Consider the following 16,241-nt stretch of genomic DNA (forward strand, 5'->3'; position numbering starts at 1 on the left):
CATGTGACCGATGGCCCCTTGGCGTGGGACACCTTTTGAAGTGTACATGTAGTTTGGCACCTTGGCCTTTCGCGCCCCTGACAGCCCCCATGCCAGCGCTCATCCACTGGCGGGAACCGCTTTTATATTAATATATAGTATATCACCTTTATATCAATGATAGTATATTGTTGCTTATCAATAACCAATGCCACATACCGGAGATTCTTTTGAGCACAGACCCACACTTCAACCGGTGTATTATAGTGGTCAAGACCCTAAGGCCTGTATAATCCAATGTTAATTGTTAGTATAGATGTGTGACTTTTATAGAGACATAACCTACTGAAAGACTTTGAACAAGTGTTATTTAGTGCATGCATTATCGAGAATGTTATGTTAGCTTAGATAGTGACCACCCTGCTTCACAGCGACCAGACCTTCACCCATTCGGAGCACGGATGTCTGACGTCCATCCTTGAATGGAGACACACTTGATTCATTTAAAAAATCGAAACAAACGTTGTTAAAATATATGTGGTGTTTTATTTTGTATCTTATTTTCATGACACAAAAATACAAGACTTTAAAGATTATACAGGTCAGGTTGCAGCACAGTGAGAGAAAATCCCCTGTACTGACCGCTGTCACTCGGGAACGTTTCTCTAATGGCACGAACGGCACAGGCGGGTATCACTCTTCGAACGCGGTGTCCAAGCCTGCCGTGGAGCCTCCATGTAAAGGAACGATAAGCCACCAGCCTGTACCACCTGTGAAAAGGAATGAAACAAACTGTTTTTAAATGACCAAGATGAGTTTAATAAATGTTTGTTGTCAATGACAGTTCTTGTAACTAATGGCATTCTGCACGGACAAATGCTATCTAGACAATGCACACTATTGAACGACTTACATGCGTTACAATGATATGTAGATGTGATTTTGGATATAGTAGAAGAACATGAAATAGGAGTGGCCTGACAAGCAGAGTATACTTACTTGTTACTCGGATTACGAGGACGAACAGTTGCGCGAAGTTCGTGCATAAGCACCATCATTATTCTCAACACGGCCCGTGTGAGGCAGGCTGCCCTGAAGTCTGGCAGCTCGGTGATGCATTGCGGTCGTGGCTCGCCTTCCGAAATGTAGGCCAGGCATCCCGAGTTTTCTCGGCAGCAGCAGTTCTCGTCCTCAGTTGGCATTAGCTTGCACCGATTGCATGTGCACCAGGTGGAGACGCCGTCCATTTGACTAGGCCCAGGCTCTTCATCTGTTGATTCGTCCTGCCAACTGGCGTCCGAATCCCCATCGTTTTCGCGTGCTTCCCTTTCCAGTAGTTCCTCCTCGGTGTACTCGGGCTCGTACATGTAGGGCATTATTGTAGCCATTGTGTGTTAAACAAACTAAAATAATTTATAGCGATGGTACTGGTATCTGTTCACACAGGCTACAAGCGGCGAAGGTAGCTGACCAGAGCACTGAAACGAGTCACAGAATACTCAAAGTAACACCGAGAGAGGAATGGAATCGAAAATCTGCTGCTGTGTGTTGTGAAACTGTCTGTTTATACTTATTGAGGAAAGGGGCATCCTGCCATTTCCATGGCGACACGTCATTAGCTGAAGCGCAGCGAATGTTGACACGAGATGTGCTTTGGCGTTGGGAAATGGGCGGTACGAGTCTGCTGATGACAGGCTCAGGGGCGGTGGAATTGATTTAGTGCCGCAAAAGCAGGTCAGCCAGGGCGATGGGGGGGGAAAAGATAGGATTATCAGAAAATGGCGGCTCCCCGGTGCTTGTTTTCGCGTGCGTTTAATGGACGAAAACTCGGGTAAGGTCCATAGAAAAGTTTTCTAAAATCGAGCCACTTAGGCTTAAAAAAACATGGCCGACCCGTTGGGACAATAACATTTTTTACTAGACCATGCCTTTTTAATATAGTCGCACTCTGTCCCCTGCATTTTCGAACATCTGAATACCTCCGGCAAGCAACCGGCTTCTATGGTGTGCCTTGTTTTTTATATATTCATGCTGACTGGTCATGTGATGAATCGCATGTCCCACATAAACATTGTCGATTTAACTTAAAAGTATGAGTGTTCTGAGTACTTTTGAATTGAAATTTTTGTATGTGTACTTATGTTAACTTGCCCCCCTGAACATGGTAAGAGTTGCCATGAATAAATAAAATTTCCGTTTCATATTTCCATTAGTGTAGTTTTGTTGAATGTCTTGCTGATGCGTGACTTCCGTAAATTAGGTGTATGATCGCTCATTAATCCTGTATTTGCCTAGACCGGATTACTGGGATTGAGTGTGTTCCAATATTAAAGATGACATTGTTGTGAAGCAGACTGGATATCTTTAACTCCCAGGTCCAACTGATTGAATTACTGAACAGAAGTTTGGATTAATTCAATGTTCATGTGATACGTGGCGCTACACCGTGTTTTCTGACATTCATTAACACTTATCATTAGCCCTCATATTAAACGATTAGGATTTGTCTAGATGCTAATCTGATGTCACATCTCACTTTTGTCTAATGCTTAGCTAGTGTCATGAACTGTATTACCTGATATTGGGTTATTAAAGTGAAGGGAAGGTTATTTACACCCAATTCTGGAACTTCATTTGTGCTAAAGTATGATGCAGGCTCGACTGCTCATCCTATGTTGACCATTCTTCTCTAAATGAATGTAAATAGTAAACATGTTTTCATGAATCCATATCTGACGTAACATATATTGCTTAAAGGGATAATCCTGGATATTTCACACCAGGGTTGCACCAGTCCACATTAATCACTGACAATGAAGCAGAGGATATTTTTTATAAAAAAACATTCAATTCATGTTCCTTATTGAGTCCAAATTTTAAACGTCTCACTTTGCAAATTATCAGTGTTTCCAACTGGCACATGTAATTGCTGATCTCCTCCTCTGATATGCGCTGTGGCTTGTTGCAAACCCACAAACCGGATATCTCTGCTGTTGTCACTTTGATATGTTTGCCAATGGGTGGCTAAGGGAAGTTTTGGGTATTGGCTGTTCAAATTAGCCAAATGTTCACATATTCTGACTCTAAATTCTCAAATCGTACTGTCTACATAGACTTTCTTGCACACACATCACTGCATACACTACACATTTTGTCTTGCAATTGATACTTTTATCTCAGTTTCTAAACCCCCATGAGAAGAGAAATTTCTAATGGGTGAAAGTGCAAATTTGTAAAAATTGTAATTCCCACATTTGTGGAACCCAGTTATCTGGCTACTTAGCCAGTTTTTAGGTCATCCTGCTGTCTGGTTTAGAAACAAGAAAGGCAGGACTTCATTTGTTTTTAAAGTTTTCGATTTTTTAAAAATAATGTTTGGCTTTGAGATAATGTATTGGGCCAAATCCCTGTCCAATTCAAGAAGATGCCAATGCTTATTTAATATTGCATATAAGCAACTACTGTTATTAGAGTATCTAGTAATAAAACTGATACTCTCAGGGTATGTTCCCTTCTTCACCTGTTGCTTGCTTAATAATTTGTTTCTGTCCAATTGATTAGTTTGTGACCAAGCTTGGTCAATGCTTCTTGCTGAATACCCTTGTTTCTTGAATTTATCCCCAAGCAGTTTACATTCTAATTTGAAAGATGGATCGGTACTGCAATTTCTTCTAGCACGATACAATTCTCCCTTCGGTATATTATGGACTCCCTCACCCCCTTTTTATGACCACTGGTGGCATGTCAAATGGAATTAACTGGCGTTGATTTCCTGTGAATACTGGTCTGAAGTGTATTGTCAATGTAAATGGACAAATCTAGAAAGACTATCGATGTTTCCTCAATTTGAACTGTAAATTCGATCCCAAAAGTGTTGGTTATTGAGATATTTGAGAAAAGAGACAAATCTTTCTTTGGAGCCATGCCATATTACTACAACGTCATCTATATAACGTTTCCACAAGAGTATTCATGCATGTTGTGGACATAAATATGTAAAAAAAAAAAAAAAAAAACATAAACAAATTCACAAGAGAAGGAGCATATGTTGCTACCATGGTGATGCCGCTGGTTTGGAGAAAATATTGTTGTGTCTCTAACACTTTTGGGATCGAATTTACAGGTCAAAATGAGTAAACATTGATAATCTTTCTAGATTTGTCCTTTCACATTGACAATAATACACTTCACACTAATACTCGCAGGAAATCAACGGCAGTTAATTCCATTTTACCTGCCACTAGTGGAGTGGGAGTTTTGGGGTGGAGATGGTGGGAAAGGGGTTTAGAAGACCCATAGGAGTGATGGTTTGGTGGGCCATTGTTAAGTGGGTTTTTTCTGGTTCATGTTCAGTATTTGGCAGCATCATATTTTATAATGCTGTAAAATGTCAGTTGAATTTAAACAAAGAATTAAATTATGTACACAAATTGGAAGATGTTTGATTTATTAAAGGGTTACATGTTGAAATCTGCATCGTCACTTTCAGCTTCGCTGCTTATGTCTGTGTTATGGGATGAGCTAGGGTTTTATGTACTTGAAGGGGAGGATTCAATGGAGACAACTAAGGTTATTTGTAAAGCTTAGAGGTTCCCCTTGATGCTCCTCTACCCCCAAGAATTAGCTCTTTAATGATCTAAAAATGTTAATGGAGGAAAAAACATGATCCATACCTTAATGAGTATGGGTGTTCAATGGAAGCGCTCTTTGAAGAACTGGGTTTTAACAGGATCTACAAATCCTATTTCCATAAAAAGAACTGCTTTACTGGGATTAGAGAGTGAACAGTGACCTGATATTAGCCTGCACGCTATTCAAAGAACATGCACAATTGGAAAAAGAAAACCGGGTTCCCATCTCCAGTATTTGATTGAAAATCCCTATCTAAAGAGCAGAGAGCTTTATGAGATTCAAATTGAACCTTTTACCCACTTTGAAACCATTTGGTCCTAGGACCAACATTACAGTCCGATCTTGGAGGTTATGCAAGAGTACACAGAGACAATGAAACACTTGTTGAACAGTAGATTTGAGATTAAATAACTTTTCTAGATGTATTATAAATCCAGAAACCGTAGTCTCAAGAGCAACTATGGCTGCGTTTAATGGATGGGCAAAAACTTCTTTGATTGTAAACCTTGCTGGATTTCTGAGCAGGTTTATATCAAATATTAGAACCACAACATAAATGGTGGTATACTAAGTGTGTTTTTATGGGAGATTGTGCAAGCTACTTGTTTTATAAATTATTTCTCTCCATTTAGAAGGTTGTTTCAAAATTGGTTCTTTCTTTTTTGTCCTTTTTTCTTTTAATCTATACTAAAAGTAATTTTATTTTTGTTTTTTTAATTATGTGTAATCTTTCATTGATTTGTTTTTTGCATTTGAAACCATAGCACAATAATAAAAAAGGACACATGGTTTGGTTTAATGTAATGTTCTTTCCACTTTACTTGTAACAGTCTCATGGCTTTACTTTATTGATGAGACTGCTTTCAAAGTGTTTTAATGTAAAGTGTTGATAATCTCAATTTGAGATTGCCAACTGTGTACATATATGTGCATAAAAGTGTTAGATATATATATTCTCTTATGTTTTGTATGTTTAATGTCCGAAGGCCTAATAAATTAGGATGTATTTGTACTCCTGTGTAGACTCTATGATTTGACTGTTTCTATTGTGGTTAAGTGTACCGCACACTATCCCCTGCGTTCTGCCTTACTGCTCTGTGTACATTACCTTCATAGTTTGGCAAGTCTAAGTGCCATAAGCATGCTCACCGAACTGGTTGGCCTTTCAGAATCCTACCACAGGGCTGGTACTGTAAATCCATCTTAACACCTGGCAAAAATAAGGGCAGGTTTGAAATGGTATAGCTGCCAGCCCAAGCAGAAAGAGGCAACACCACTTAACCTATCCGAATTTCACAACTGCATTGGTTTTCATGGGGCCCTTCGATTCCAAACGGCTCTTTTTGTCACTAGAATAAAGATCTGTAGCCATAGTAGGTGTCCACGGTTGCAAGCAGGCCATGAGCTTAAGGAAACAAAAACCTCCAAGCCTGTGGTCCAATGGTCACGGAAGGAAACCACCCAAATCCTTCTTCTCACTACATGAACTAATTTACCACTTGGAGGTTGAGCTGGTGACTTATTTTTCTCCTTGTTTAGGGCAAATTTACCCTTCTGTCGTCCAGTAAAATAAGATTCTGCTTGTCTTCTGTGTGCTGGTCTACTGGCAAGATCTTTGTTGGGGGAGGGTGGTGGAGGGGATCTTTCCCACTGCTGCTCCAAAGTCCAACAATGTCTTAAAATTCCAACAAGCTTGCCACTAATGTATCCTTCCCCGCTCCCCTTCCAACTCCCTGCCCTCCCGCCTCTTCAAGATATCTGAAAGACTGGCACACAGTCCATCACAGTTTCTAGTACATTGTAAATGGAGAGGGACCTTCTAGAGTTTATATATTATTGCCACCAGGCATGACCTTCCCAGAGTATTCTCTATTGTAGCTGAACACGAGAGACCCTGTTGGAACAGTTAATGAAAGTTTCATGGGAGAAGGGCCCTGTATCAATGTTTGACATGATTTCCGACTGTCAACCCGCATTCAGGGTAAGGGTACTTGGAAATGGAAATTATCTTCCCTTTCAGAACCTTGCAATAATACCAACATTTGTTATGGTTCCATTTCTAATGTGTTACTTGTTTTCTCTTCTCAGCGTGTATTCCCGTACATCTCTGCAATGGTGAGCAATGGCTCACTAGTCTACGATCACAGTCGGGATGGAAGGCCCACAGAGCTTGGAGGTTGCACAGCCGTTGTGCGCAACCTGAACCACGACACAGTCATGGTGATCCGATATGTGAAACGCAGGCTCACAGTAAGTGAATTCTTCCAACAGTAGCAATAGACTGCCAGTGTTGTGGGAAACGAGCATTACAGGTCATGTTTTTTTTTTTTCCCCCCGCAGTGAACCAGGGGTCCCTGACCCAACTGATTTGCTTTTGTATGTCAAAGGAGGCTTCTGGGTTGGTTTCCTTGGAGAAAAAGTACTATGGACGAGTATGTTCGTCCTAAATAGCTCAGCATTTAAGGTGTCTGCTGAAATGCATTTCACAGTGAACAATACAAACACTTCTTCCTAATCAGACGGTAAGGGTTCTCCTGCCTTGGTCGTTGGCCACAGCCCTTATGTTTACAGTAATGGATGATCAGCTGTTGGGCTGACCCATTCCATGTGAAATATGCTCACCCCATCTGCTAACAGAATTCTAATTTGATTCACAGACCACCTTTTCCAACCCTAAAACATGTTCTGACTTCAGCGGTTTCATTCAGGTGTGCAGTTTGGATTTGGAATGCACAAGGTATTTGGTGTGGGAAAATCCCCTGTACTGAACGCTGTCACTGGGGAATGTGTCTCTAATTGCACCAACGACACAGGCGGGTATTACTTGTCGAACGCAGTGTCCAAGCCTCCCATGAAGCCACCATGTAAACGCACAATAGGCCACCAGCCTATACCACCTATGGAAGAGAAAGATACAAACTGTCTTTAAATGAACAAGATAAGTGGATCAAACCTTAGTTGAAAATGCAATCTTGTTCCTATGGCATTGGTGCCAGTACAAATGTTACTTCACAGATCAATCAACTTGGGCTTTAAAGTGTAGACACATTACAAAAGTGTAGAACTATGTATTCCATTACATTTGGGACACAGAAATATTGTTTCTTGTTTGTACGTGAAAGACACATGATGACAATATGATTTCCACAAATCGCTAGTTATGTATAGAATTGCAAGACTACATTCATTTGGCAGTGATAGATCAAAGTTACGACAATAGAGGAGACCAACATGAAATGTTAGTGGCCTCAGTGACATCACATCTAGAGTACACTTACTCATTACTTGTATTGCGAGGGCGAACTGTTGCGCAAAGTTCATGCATAAGCACCATCATAATCCTCAACACGGACCATGTGAGGCAGGCTGCCCTGAAGTCATGCAGCTCGGTAACGCATTGCGGCCGTGTCTCGTCTTCCGATATGTAGGACAAGCATCCAGAGTTTTCTCAGCAGCAGTTCTCCTCCTCGGTTGGCATTACCTCTCACTGATTGCAGGTACACCAGGTGGAGACGTTGTCCATGCGACTAGTCTCAGGCTCTTGATTTGGTGATTCGTCCTACCAACTGTCGTCCAAAACCCCATTGTTTCTGCATTTTTCTCTTTCGAGTAATTCCACCTCGGAATACTCCGGCTCGTACTAGTAGGGCTGTATTGTTCCCATTATCCAACCAAGTTCAAATAGATTGTAATGATAGTACTAGTATCTGTTTGCACGGGCTACGAGCAATGAAGATAGCTGAACAGAGCAGAAACGAGCCACATGATACAGGAAAAAAAGACAGTGAAACGATTGTAAAAGCAAATCTGATGTCTGATGAGAAGCGGTCTGTTTTTACTTATTGAGGAAAGAGGCGTCCTGCCATTTCCATGGAGACATGTCATTAGCTGGAGCACAGAGAAAATTGACACGAGATGTGCATTTGCGTTGTGAAATGGGCTGTACGCCTCTAGTGATGTCCGCCTCAGGGCCAGGGATATGATTTAGTGCCGCCAGGGCAGTTCACCTTAGGGCGATGCAGCAACAGATAAGATTAGCACAAGATGGCCGCTCCCTGCTGCCTGATTTCGCATGTGTAAAAGTGAGGAAAACTACTGTAAGGTGCACAGGAAATGTTTGTACGATCGATCAACGTATGCTTAAAAACACATGCCCGAACGCTCATGACAATATCATTTTTGAGCGCACTATTCCTTTAAGTGTAATTTGTGTCCATTTTCTAGCTTTCCGTAACTTGTTCATTCTTCTGGGGGTAACACGCCAGTGCCACCAAGGTATCTCTGGGTCGGGCTGCCGGATCCAGACTCTTCGGTCCTACCCCGTGGATTTTATCTATAGGGATTTTTACTTTCGCGTTCAGTAGATCTTTCAACTCCCGTAACTTCCTCTTTTAAGAGCGGATCATTCACTCTGGAATATTTTGTATGTGAATGTTGAATCTTCTCGATCTGTTCTCCAGGTCCTCACCTTGCCACTGTACATTATATGTTGCTCATGCCAACTGTTCGAGGAGGTCTTTGGATTGTGTGGATTCCCGGGAAAACTCTTGTAATGCCTTCTCGTTTCTGTCTGTTCTTTCTTCAAGAGATGCAATGTACTTTCGTATGTCAACTAAGGCGGTTTTGAATTCTGTTGTAAAATTATCAAATTGCAATTCTAGAGAGGAAGCAAGTGTATCCTAAAATACCTGAAAGCACCGGTCAATATCCTCTTTTGAGGCCGCATACTGCTCTGGGTGGAGTCTGCCGGTCCCTCTAGCAGTTGACTTGGGAGTTGAGTTTTTCTGCGTGCCCCCCTACCCCCCCCCCCCGGACCTGATGTTAGGCAAAAACCTGTGCAGGGCTTGGTGTAAAAGAGATATAATTATTTATTTAAAACCACATCTAGAAAAACACACAGGCACTAATAGTAAGCAATTCAAAAACACGGTCGCTAAAAGATATACCCTCCCTTAAAAGAATATTAGACAAGTCTTAAGTAAAGCCCCACTTATTTTCAGACAGCGGTGAGCGCTTAACGTAGATGGCACTCTAATAGTTTGTTTTAAAAAGGGAGAGAAAAGCAGAGAATAAATTGAAACAGATCCCAACACTTTTTCACGAACACAACAAGAGAGGAAGGCAAAGTAACACCGTGAATTCAGAGTCAGTAGGCCGGATGCGCTTTAAGAGGATCAAAACGAAATTTGTTCAAGGTCACACGGTTGCAGTGCACAAATGTCTTGTAACAAAAGGAGTTGGACCAAATAAAGGGACCAGTTAGAGGGTCAAGGTGGCCAGCCCAGACCAGAAGGTTAAGGGGTTATTATTACCTTGTAGCAATCTTTAGAAAGGGAGGCCTGGTGGACACAGTAACTTAAAGTGGTGAGAATACTCCAGCGGGGGCAGTTGTTCCTGGCAGCGGATGCAAGTCAGTGCTTCGTCCGGGGGAAGAGAGGATCTCGTCGGGGAGGAAGACAGGAGTCTGTTGCACTGCCAGGGAAGAAACCAGCCGCAGAGTTTCTCAGGTACAAGGAGCTTTCTGTTGATTCGCCGTCCAGGGGTAAGTGGCTATCTGGTTGCCGGGGTGCTTGGCACGGGCAATTCGACCACAAACCGGTCTGGGGTGCGAAGAGAAGAAGGTAAACTGGTTGTGCCCACCAGTCAGGGGAAGAAGCCTCTCCAGCCGGGAGATCTTCTCTGTCGTCGGCAAGTGGTGAGTCGGTTCCGCAGGGCTCCACCGGTGGTGTCGTTGTGGTAGGTCGGCTCAGCTTCTCCCTTGTCGGATTCTCAGGTCCTGTGGCGACTTCTGAAGTTCCAGTCCCCAAAGCCCTGCTTTTATGCAGCATACCCCCATTCACTCAGCCTAGCTGTCAATCAAACATGCTAAGTGGTGAGCCGGCCGGATCACCACTTGGGCCAATCACACAAGGGTGCGACTTGAGTTACCAAGGTAACTCAGTCCAGGGTGCCTAAGCCCCCTCCCACACCCCCTGTGGTACCCAGAGTGGCACCACTTTTGGAGGCTTCTGTGGAGAAGCCTGCCAAAAAGTGGAACAAAGGGCTCGACTTGGGTTGGAGTCACAGAAGAGAACACAAACGCCATTTTAGAATCGAGTCTTGGCAAAAAATACCAACCAGCAAATTAATATTAATTAAATAAACCGGCGGTATGTTCGAGGCTATGAGAATTAAATAATTAAAGTTGGTAGCCTCGAAAAATGGGAAAATCCCATAGGGAAATATTTGCGGTCGAATATAAAAAGTAGTTTCCACTGACACCAGCCAAAACTCGATCAGGGGGGAACGGAGACGTGCCCACTCGACTAACGGACCCCAGGGCAATCGAATTGCCCCGACCAGTACGTCCACAATATGATGGTTTGTACTGGTTTCTGTTAATAATTTGGGACTAGTAAATTCAATGGTGACTTTACATTCCCTGGGAGACAGTAGTCAGTCCCAGGGTATGGAGTCTATGGTGGGGTGTCACTGACACCCCTGTGTTACTGCACGGAGGGTGCTGTGTAACACACATAGTAAAAACACATGAGACCCTATGGAGTAAAGGACCCCATAGCTCATAAAACACATTAACAGTCAAAGGAACACCATAAATCATGTCCAAGAGTGGGAGAAAAAGAGTCTCACTCTTGGCAGGAGAAAAAACAAACTCCAGAAATCCAGCAAAGCTGCTGGGGGACTCACTAGGTTAGGAAATTCAGCCTAAAGAGAGAATTCTCCCTAACACTCACCCCTCCAGACTAAGGGACAGGAGGATTTAATCCACTCCTGGATGAATCTCATACCTCTAGTCGATGACATACATCCTAGAGAGACCTCCGCATTTTGGTGGTGAAACCCTGACCTGTGCTCAATGGTGAAATCAAACCCTTGCAGGCAGATTGACCATCTCAATATTTTTGGGTTTTCCCCTTTCATTTGCATTAACCATCTCAAGGGTTGGTGGTCAGTCTGAATGACAAAAGTAGAACCATACAAGTGTGGCCTAAACTTCTTCAGAGCCCACACAATAGCAAAACACTCCCGTTCAATGGTTGCCCACCGTGTTTCAGGATCCTTCAGTTTTCTACTGATGAAGCAAATGGGGTGCTTCCTACCTTTCCCATGCAGTTGACTGAGGACTGCACCTATTCCTACATTTGAAGCATCTGTTTGCACAATGAAAGTTTGGTGGTAGTCAGGAGCTCTGAGTACTGGGGCTTGGCAAAGAGCCTTTTTCAGGGTTTCAAAGGCCTGATTGCATTCCTCATTCCACCTAACCTTTTTAGGGAATTTAGGAGAGGAGATGACATTCAGTGGAGAAGCTATGGACCCATTGTTCTCAATGAAATTCCTGTAATACCCAGTGAAACCTAAGAAGGCTCTCACCTGGGTCCGAGTAGTAGGTATTGTCCAATTTTGCACAGCTTCAGTCTTACTGGGCAAAGGCCTTATTTCTCCACCTCCTACCTCATGTCCAAGGTAGACCACTTTACTCTGTCCAATCTGGCATTTACTTGCCTTTATGGTCAGATTGGCCTTTCCAAGAGCCTGCAAAACATCTCTCAGGTGGTCCACATGTTCTTCCCAGGAATTGCTGAACACTGCTATGTCATCCAAGTATGCCATGCAGAAGTCCTCCATCCCATTCAGAACCTGGTTTACCATCCTTTGAAATGTAGCAGGTGCATTTTTCAAACCAAAAGGCATAACCTTAAGCTGGTATAAGCCAACTGGGGTAGAAAAAGCAGTTTTCTCCTTGGCATGGACTGTCAGGGCTATTTGCCAATAGCCTGATGTCATGTCAAATGTGCTGAGGAACTTGGCTGCACCAAGTCTATCCACCAACTCATCTGTCCTTGGCAAAGGGTGGGCATCCGTCTTAGTGACTGCATTAAGAGCTTTGTAATCCACACAGAATCGAAGTTCTTTAGATCCTGCCTTTGGTACTAACACAAAGGGGCTAGACCATGGACTAGTAGAGGGCTCTATTACCCCGAGATCAAGCATCTTGCTGACCTCACCTTTGATGTGGGTTCTTATATTTTCTGACATTCAATATCCTCTGCTTTTGACTGGCAGACAGTCACCAGTGAGAATATCATGCTGTCCCCAAGGGGTCAAGCTTGGTGAAAGTGAGAACAGCGAGGCAAACTGATTCAACATAGATTTGCACTCTTCCTGTTGCTCAGGTGTCAGATTTGAAGAGAGATTTACTCCTTCAATCTTTTCGTCTAAAGGTAAGCCTCTGAGGAGATCAGGAAGAGCTTCACTCTCTTCTTCTTCCTCTGATGATGCTAGAAGCAAAGCTCCTACATCAGGTCTGGAGACATACGCTTTTAGTCTGTTGGTGTGGAAGACTGTTGGAGCCTCCTTGGGGGGTTGCCCAAGTCCACCAGGTAGTTGACCTCTCCAAATTTACCCACAACTTTGAAGGGTCCCATCCATTTGTCTTGCAAGGCCCTCTGCCTTGTTGGAATCATAACGAGAACTAGCTGGTCCTGAGTAAACTCGACCATGTTAGCCTTTTGGTCATGCCAGTGCTTGACCAATGCTTGTCCAGCTTTCAAGTTATCACTTGCTTCTGCCATCATTTGTGACATTCTCCTACGGAGACCTATCACATAGTCAGTCACTCTGACTGGCTTGGGGGAAGGAGCACTCTCCAACCCCTCCTTGATCAGGGCCAATGGACCTCTGACCGGATGACCATAAAGAAGTTCAAAGGGAGAATAACCTACTCCCTCCTGAGGGACTTCTCTATAAGCAAAGAGAAGACATGGCAGTAGAAGGTCCCACTTTCTTTTAAGGGGGTCCTCTAAAGCACCTATCATGCTCTTCATGGTTCTGTTGAACCTTTCAACCAGCCCATTTGTCTGAGGGTGGTATGCGGTTGAGAACTTGTAAGTAACTACGCAGGTTTTCCACATGGCTTTCATGTAGTGGGACATAAAATATGACCCCCTGTCAGAGATTACTTTCTTAGGAAACCCAACCCTGGTAAAAATACCAAGGAGGGCCTTAGCCACAGCCCGAGCTGTAACAGTCCTCATAGGAATTGCCTCAGGGTACCTAGTTGCATGGTGTACTACAACAAGTATAAACCTGTTGCCTGAGGAGGTTGGAGGATCAAGGGGACCAACAATGTCAATCCCTACACTCTCAAATGGGACTCCCACAACTGGGAGAGGCACTAAAGGTGCCACATTCTTGGAGCCAACCTTACCAGAAGTCTGGCAGGTGTGGCAGCTCCTGCAGTATTTATCTACTTCAGCCCCCATCTTTGGCCAATAAAAGTAGAGCGAGAGCCTTTCCTTAGTCTTCTTGAAACTCATGTGACCAGCCAAAGGAATCTCATGGGCTAACTGCAAGAACTGTGGTCTGTTCTCTTGGGGTACTACAAGCCGTTTGTTGTCTCCAGGTGCAGACTCGGTTGGTTCACTGTAGAAAAGGCCATCTTCCCAGTGTAACCTATATTTCCCAGGCTCTTGCCCTTCAGCCTGAGCATCTGCCTGGTGGCGAAGACCTTCCAGAGTTGGACATTCTCTCTGTCCCTTACTGAAGTCTGCCCTGTTGGGTCCACCTTCTGCCAGTAAAGACTGAAGCTCAGGATGGTCAACAGGATCCAGATCTCCAATGAGTTCCTGGCCTTCGACTAGCTCTTCTTCAGAGTCTAGTTCAACCACACAGGGTTGTACCTCCCTCTCAGCCTCAGCTGGAGGGGGGTTACTGGTGTAACTTTGGACAACCTAGGGGAAGTCCGTGTTGGCTGCACTGGAGTGCTAACTGCTGGTTTCTTGTTAGAAGTCTTAGGTTTCCCCTTTGCTTCTTGTTGCTTTGAGGCAGCAGCTGACATCTCCAGTGGAGCAGGAGTGATCTCTTTCTTCACCTCCTTGGGAGTACCACTCATGGTTCTCTCCCTTGCAGGTCTGGTGAGCTCCTGTAACCTTTTACTAAGAGGTCTGGGGGTATGTGACACTACTCCCAAGAGTTTTCGTCATTACCCAGCAGAACCCTTCCTGGCACCTCACTGTGTATGCTGACAGGTATCTTCAGTCATGTCATTACACTGGATGAGAACTGGTAATTGGGTAAGCATCTGCACAGGCCCTCCAGCTAACTTGGTGAGGCGTTTGGGTGCCTTAGCAACATCCTCAGCCTGAAAAAACGATTTGTCCACCACAGTTATGCTGGCCCCAGTGTCCCTAAAGGCAGGAGTCTCCTGACCATTCACCTGGACACTGTCCTTATAATACTCTTTAGTATTATCTGCGATCTAATTATACACATCTAAATTCTGTTGTTCCCACAAACCCAGAGACACAAACACTGGCTGAGACTCCAATGGGTTCATCAGCCAGTAATAGAAAGTTTCACTTGCCATTTGTACTTCCTCCTCTGGAGCGAAGGCTAAGGAGACGAGCTGGACCCCTGAAGGTTTACCCTTACATCTGGGATCTCCTTTCACATGGCCAGTAGAGCCACAAACAACGCATTTACCAAATGCTTTCTGGAATGGTGGCTTGTTCTGACCTCCTTCTGGTTTGGCACCAGGAGGTACACTATCCTGATTTGGTTTCCCTGGTGGCTTACCCTTTTGGTTCTGTTTGGGGCCCTCTTTGGAATTGGAATTATTAGAATTCTCTTTGGAGTCCTTCTTTGGCTGTTTTCCTTCATCCTTTTTCTGAGTAGCCCCAGAATCCTTGTGAGAGGCCCTGTTGGCAACCCACAAGCCAGCAGCCCTAGCTAACTTCCTGGAATCTAATTCCTTTGAATCAGCCAAGTGCTGTCTGAGCTCAGGAGAGCAGGCATCATAAATTGACTCCAACATTACAAGATTCTTCATTCCTTCATAAGTGTTAACTCTGTAACCCTTAATCCATCCCTCTAAGTTTTTCAAACTTTCACTCACCCAGGTAGCCCAAGGGGTACCATCATGCTTTTTGAGGGTGCTAAACCTCTTAAGGTACTGGGAAGGGGTCTTCCTAAATCTAGCTATCAAAGCTAGTTTCACACATTCATAATCCTTCTTATCCACCTCCCCCAACTCCATTACCACATCAGTTGCAACAGGGGGAAGCCTAGAGAACAACTAGGGAAGTAACCCATTCCCTGTGATGTCCTGGAGCCCATGATTATACTCAAACATTTTTAACCAATCCAACACATACAACTTAGGTTCATACATACCCACTAATTCCTTAGGCATCCGGGGTCTTTTGTGACTGGAACTCCTAGAAGAACCAGAGGAGAGAAGCATTTTCCACAGACAACTTTTTCATTTCTAGTTCATGATTGAGCTCTATTTCTCTGAGTCTTAACTCAGCTTGCTTCTGCTCAGCCAGGGCATTCATTCTTCTGAACTCTAGCTCTTGGTTTTTTTCAGATTGAGCAATAAAACGTTTGTACTCCTAATTCAAGCTTCATTTTTTCAAGTTCGAAATAAGCAGGGTTACATGTAGGACCTGGTATAGGCCCAGTAGGTACAGTAGGTAAGGCAGACAGAGGCTCAGAGTGGCTAACTTCATTAGGTTCACTTTCCTCTTCTGACTCATTATCAAGACTTTGATTCAGATCAATACCATCACTGTTTTCTACATTTGCTGGGGGGTAGATTCCTCTGTACCACCCAGACTTTGGTTTTCTAA

At 43.7% G+C, this 16,241-nt stretch overlaps 1 protein-coding gene across 2 annotated transcripts in view; it reads left to right on the forward strand.

The window, feature by feature from the left end:
• LMAN2L (lectin, mannose binding 2 like) overlaps positions 1 to 16,241 on the forward strand; it is a 336,208-nt gene that overhangs the window by 142,194 nt on the left and 177,773 nt on the right. For both annotated transcript variants that reach the window (XM_069619073.1, XM_069619074.1), the window contains one exon: positions 6,700 to 6,861. In XM_069619073.1, coding sequence (XP_069475174.1) covers positions 6,700 to 6,861 — 162 coding nt within the window. The remainder of the gene's footprint in view (positions 1 to 6,699; positions 6,862 to 16,241) is intronic.

Source organism: Ambystoma mexicanum, chromosome 10 (genome assembly GCF_040938575.1).
Source record: "Ambystoma mexicanum isolate Mex_15411 chromosome 10, UKY_AmexF1_1, whole genome shotgun sequence".
Taxonomy (NCBI): Eukaryota; Metazoa; Chordata; class Amphibia; order Caudata; family Ambystomatidae; genus Ambystoma; species Ambystoma mexicanum.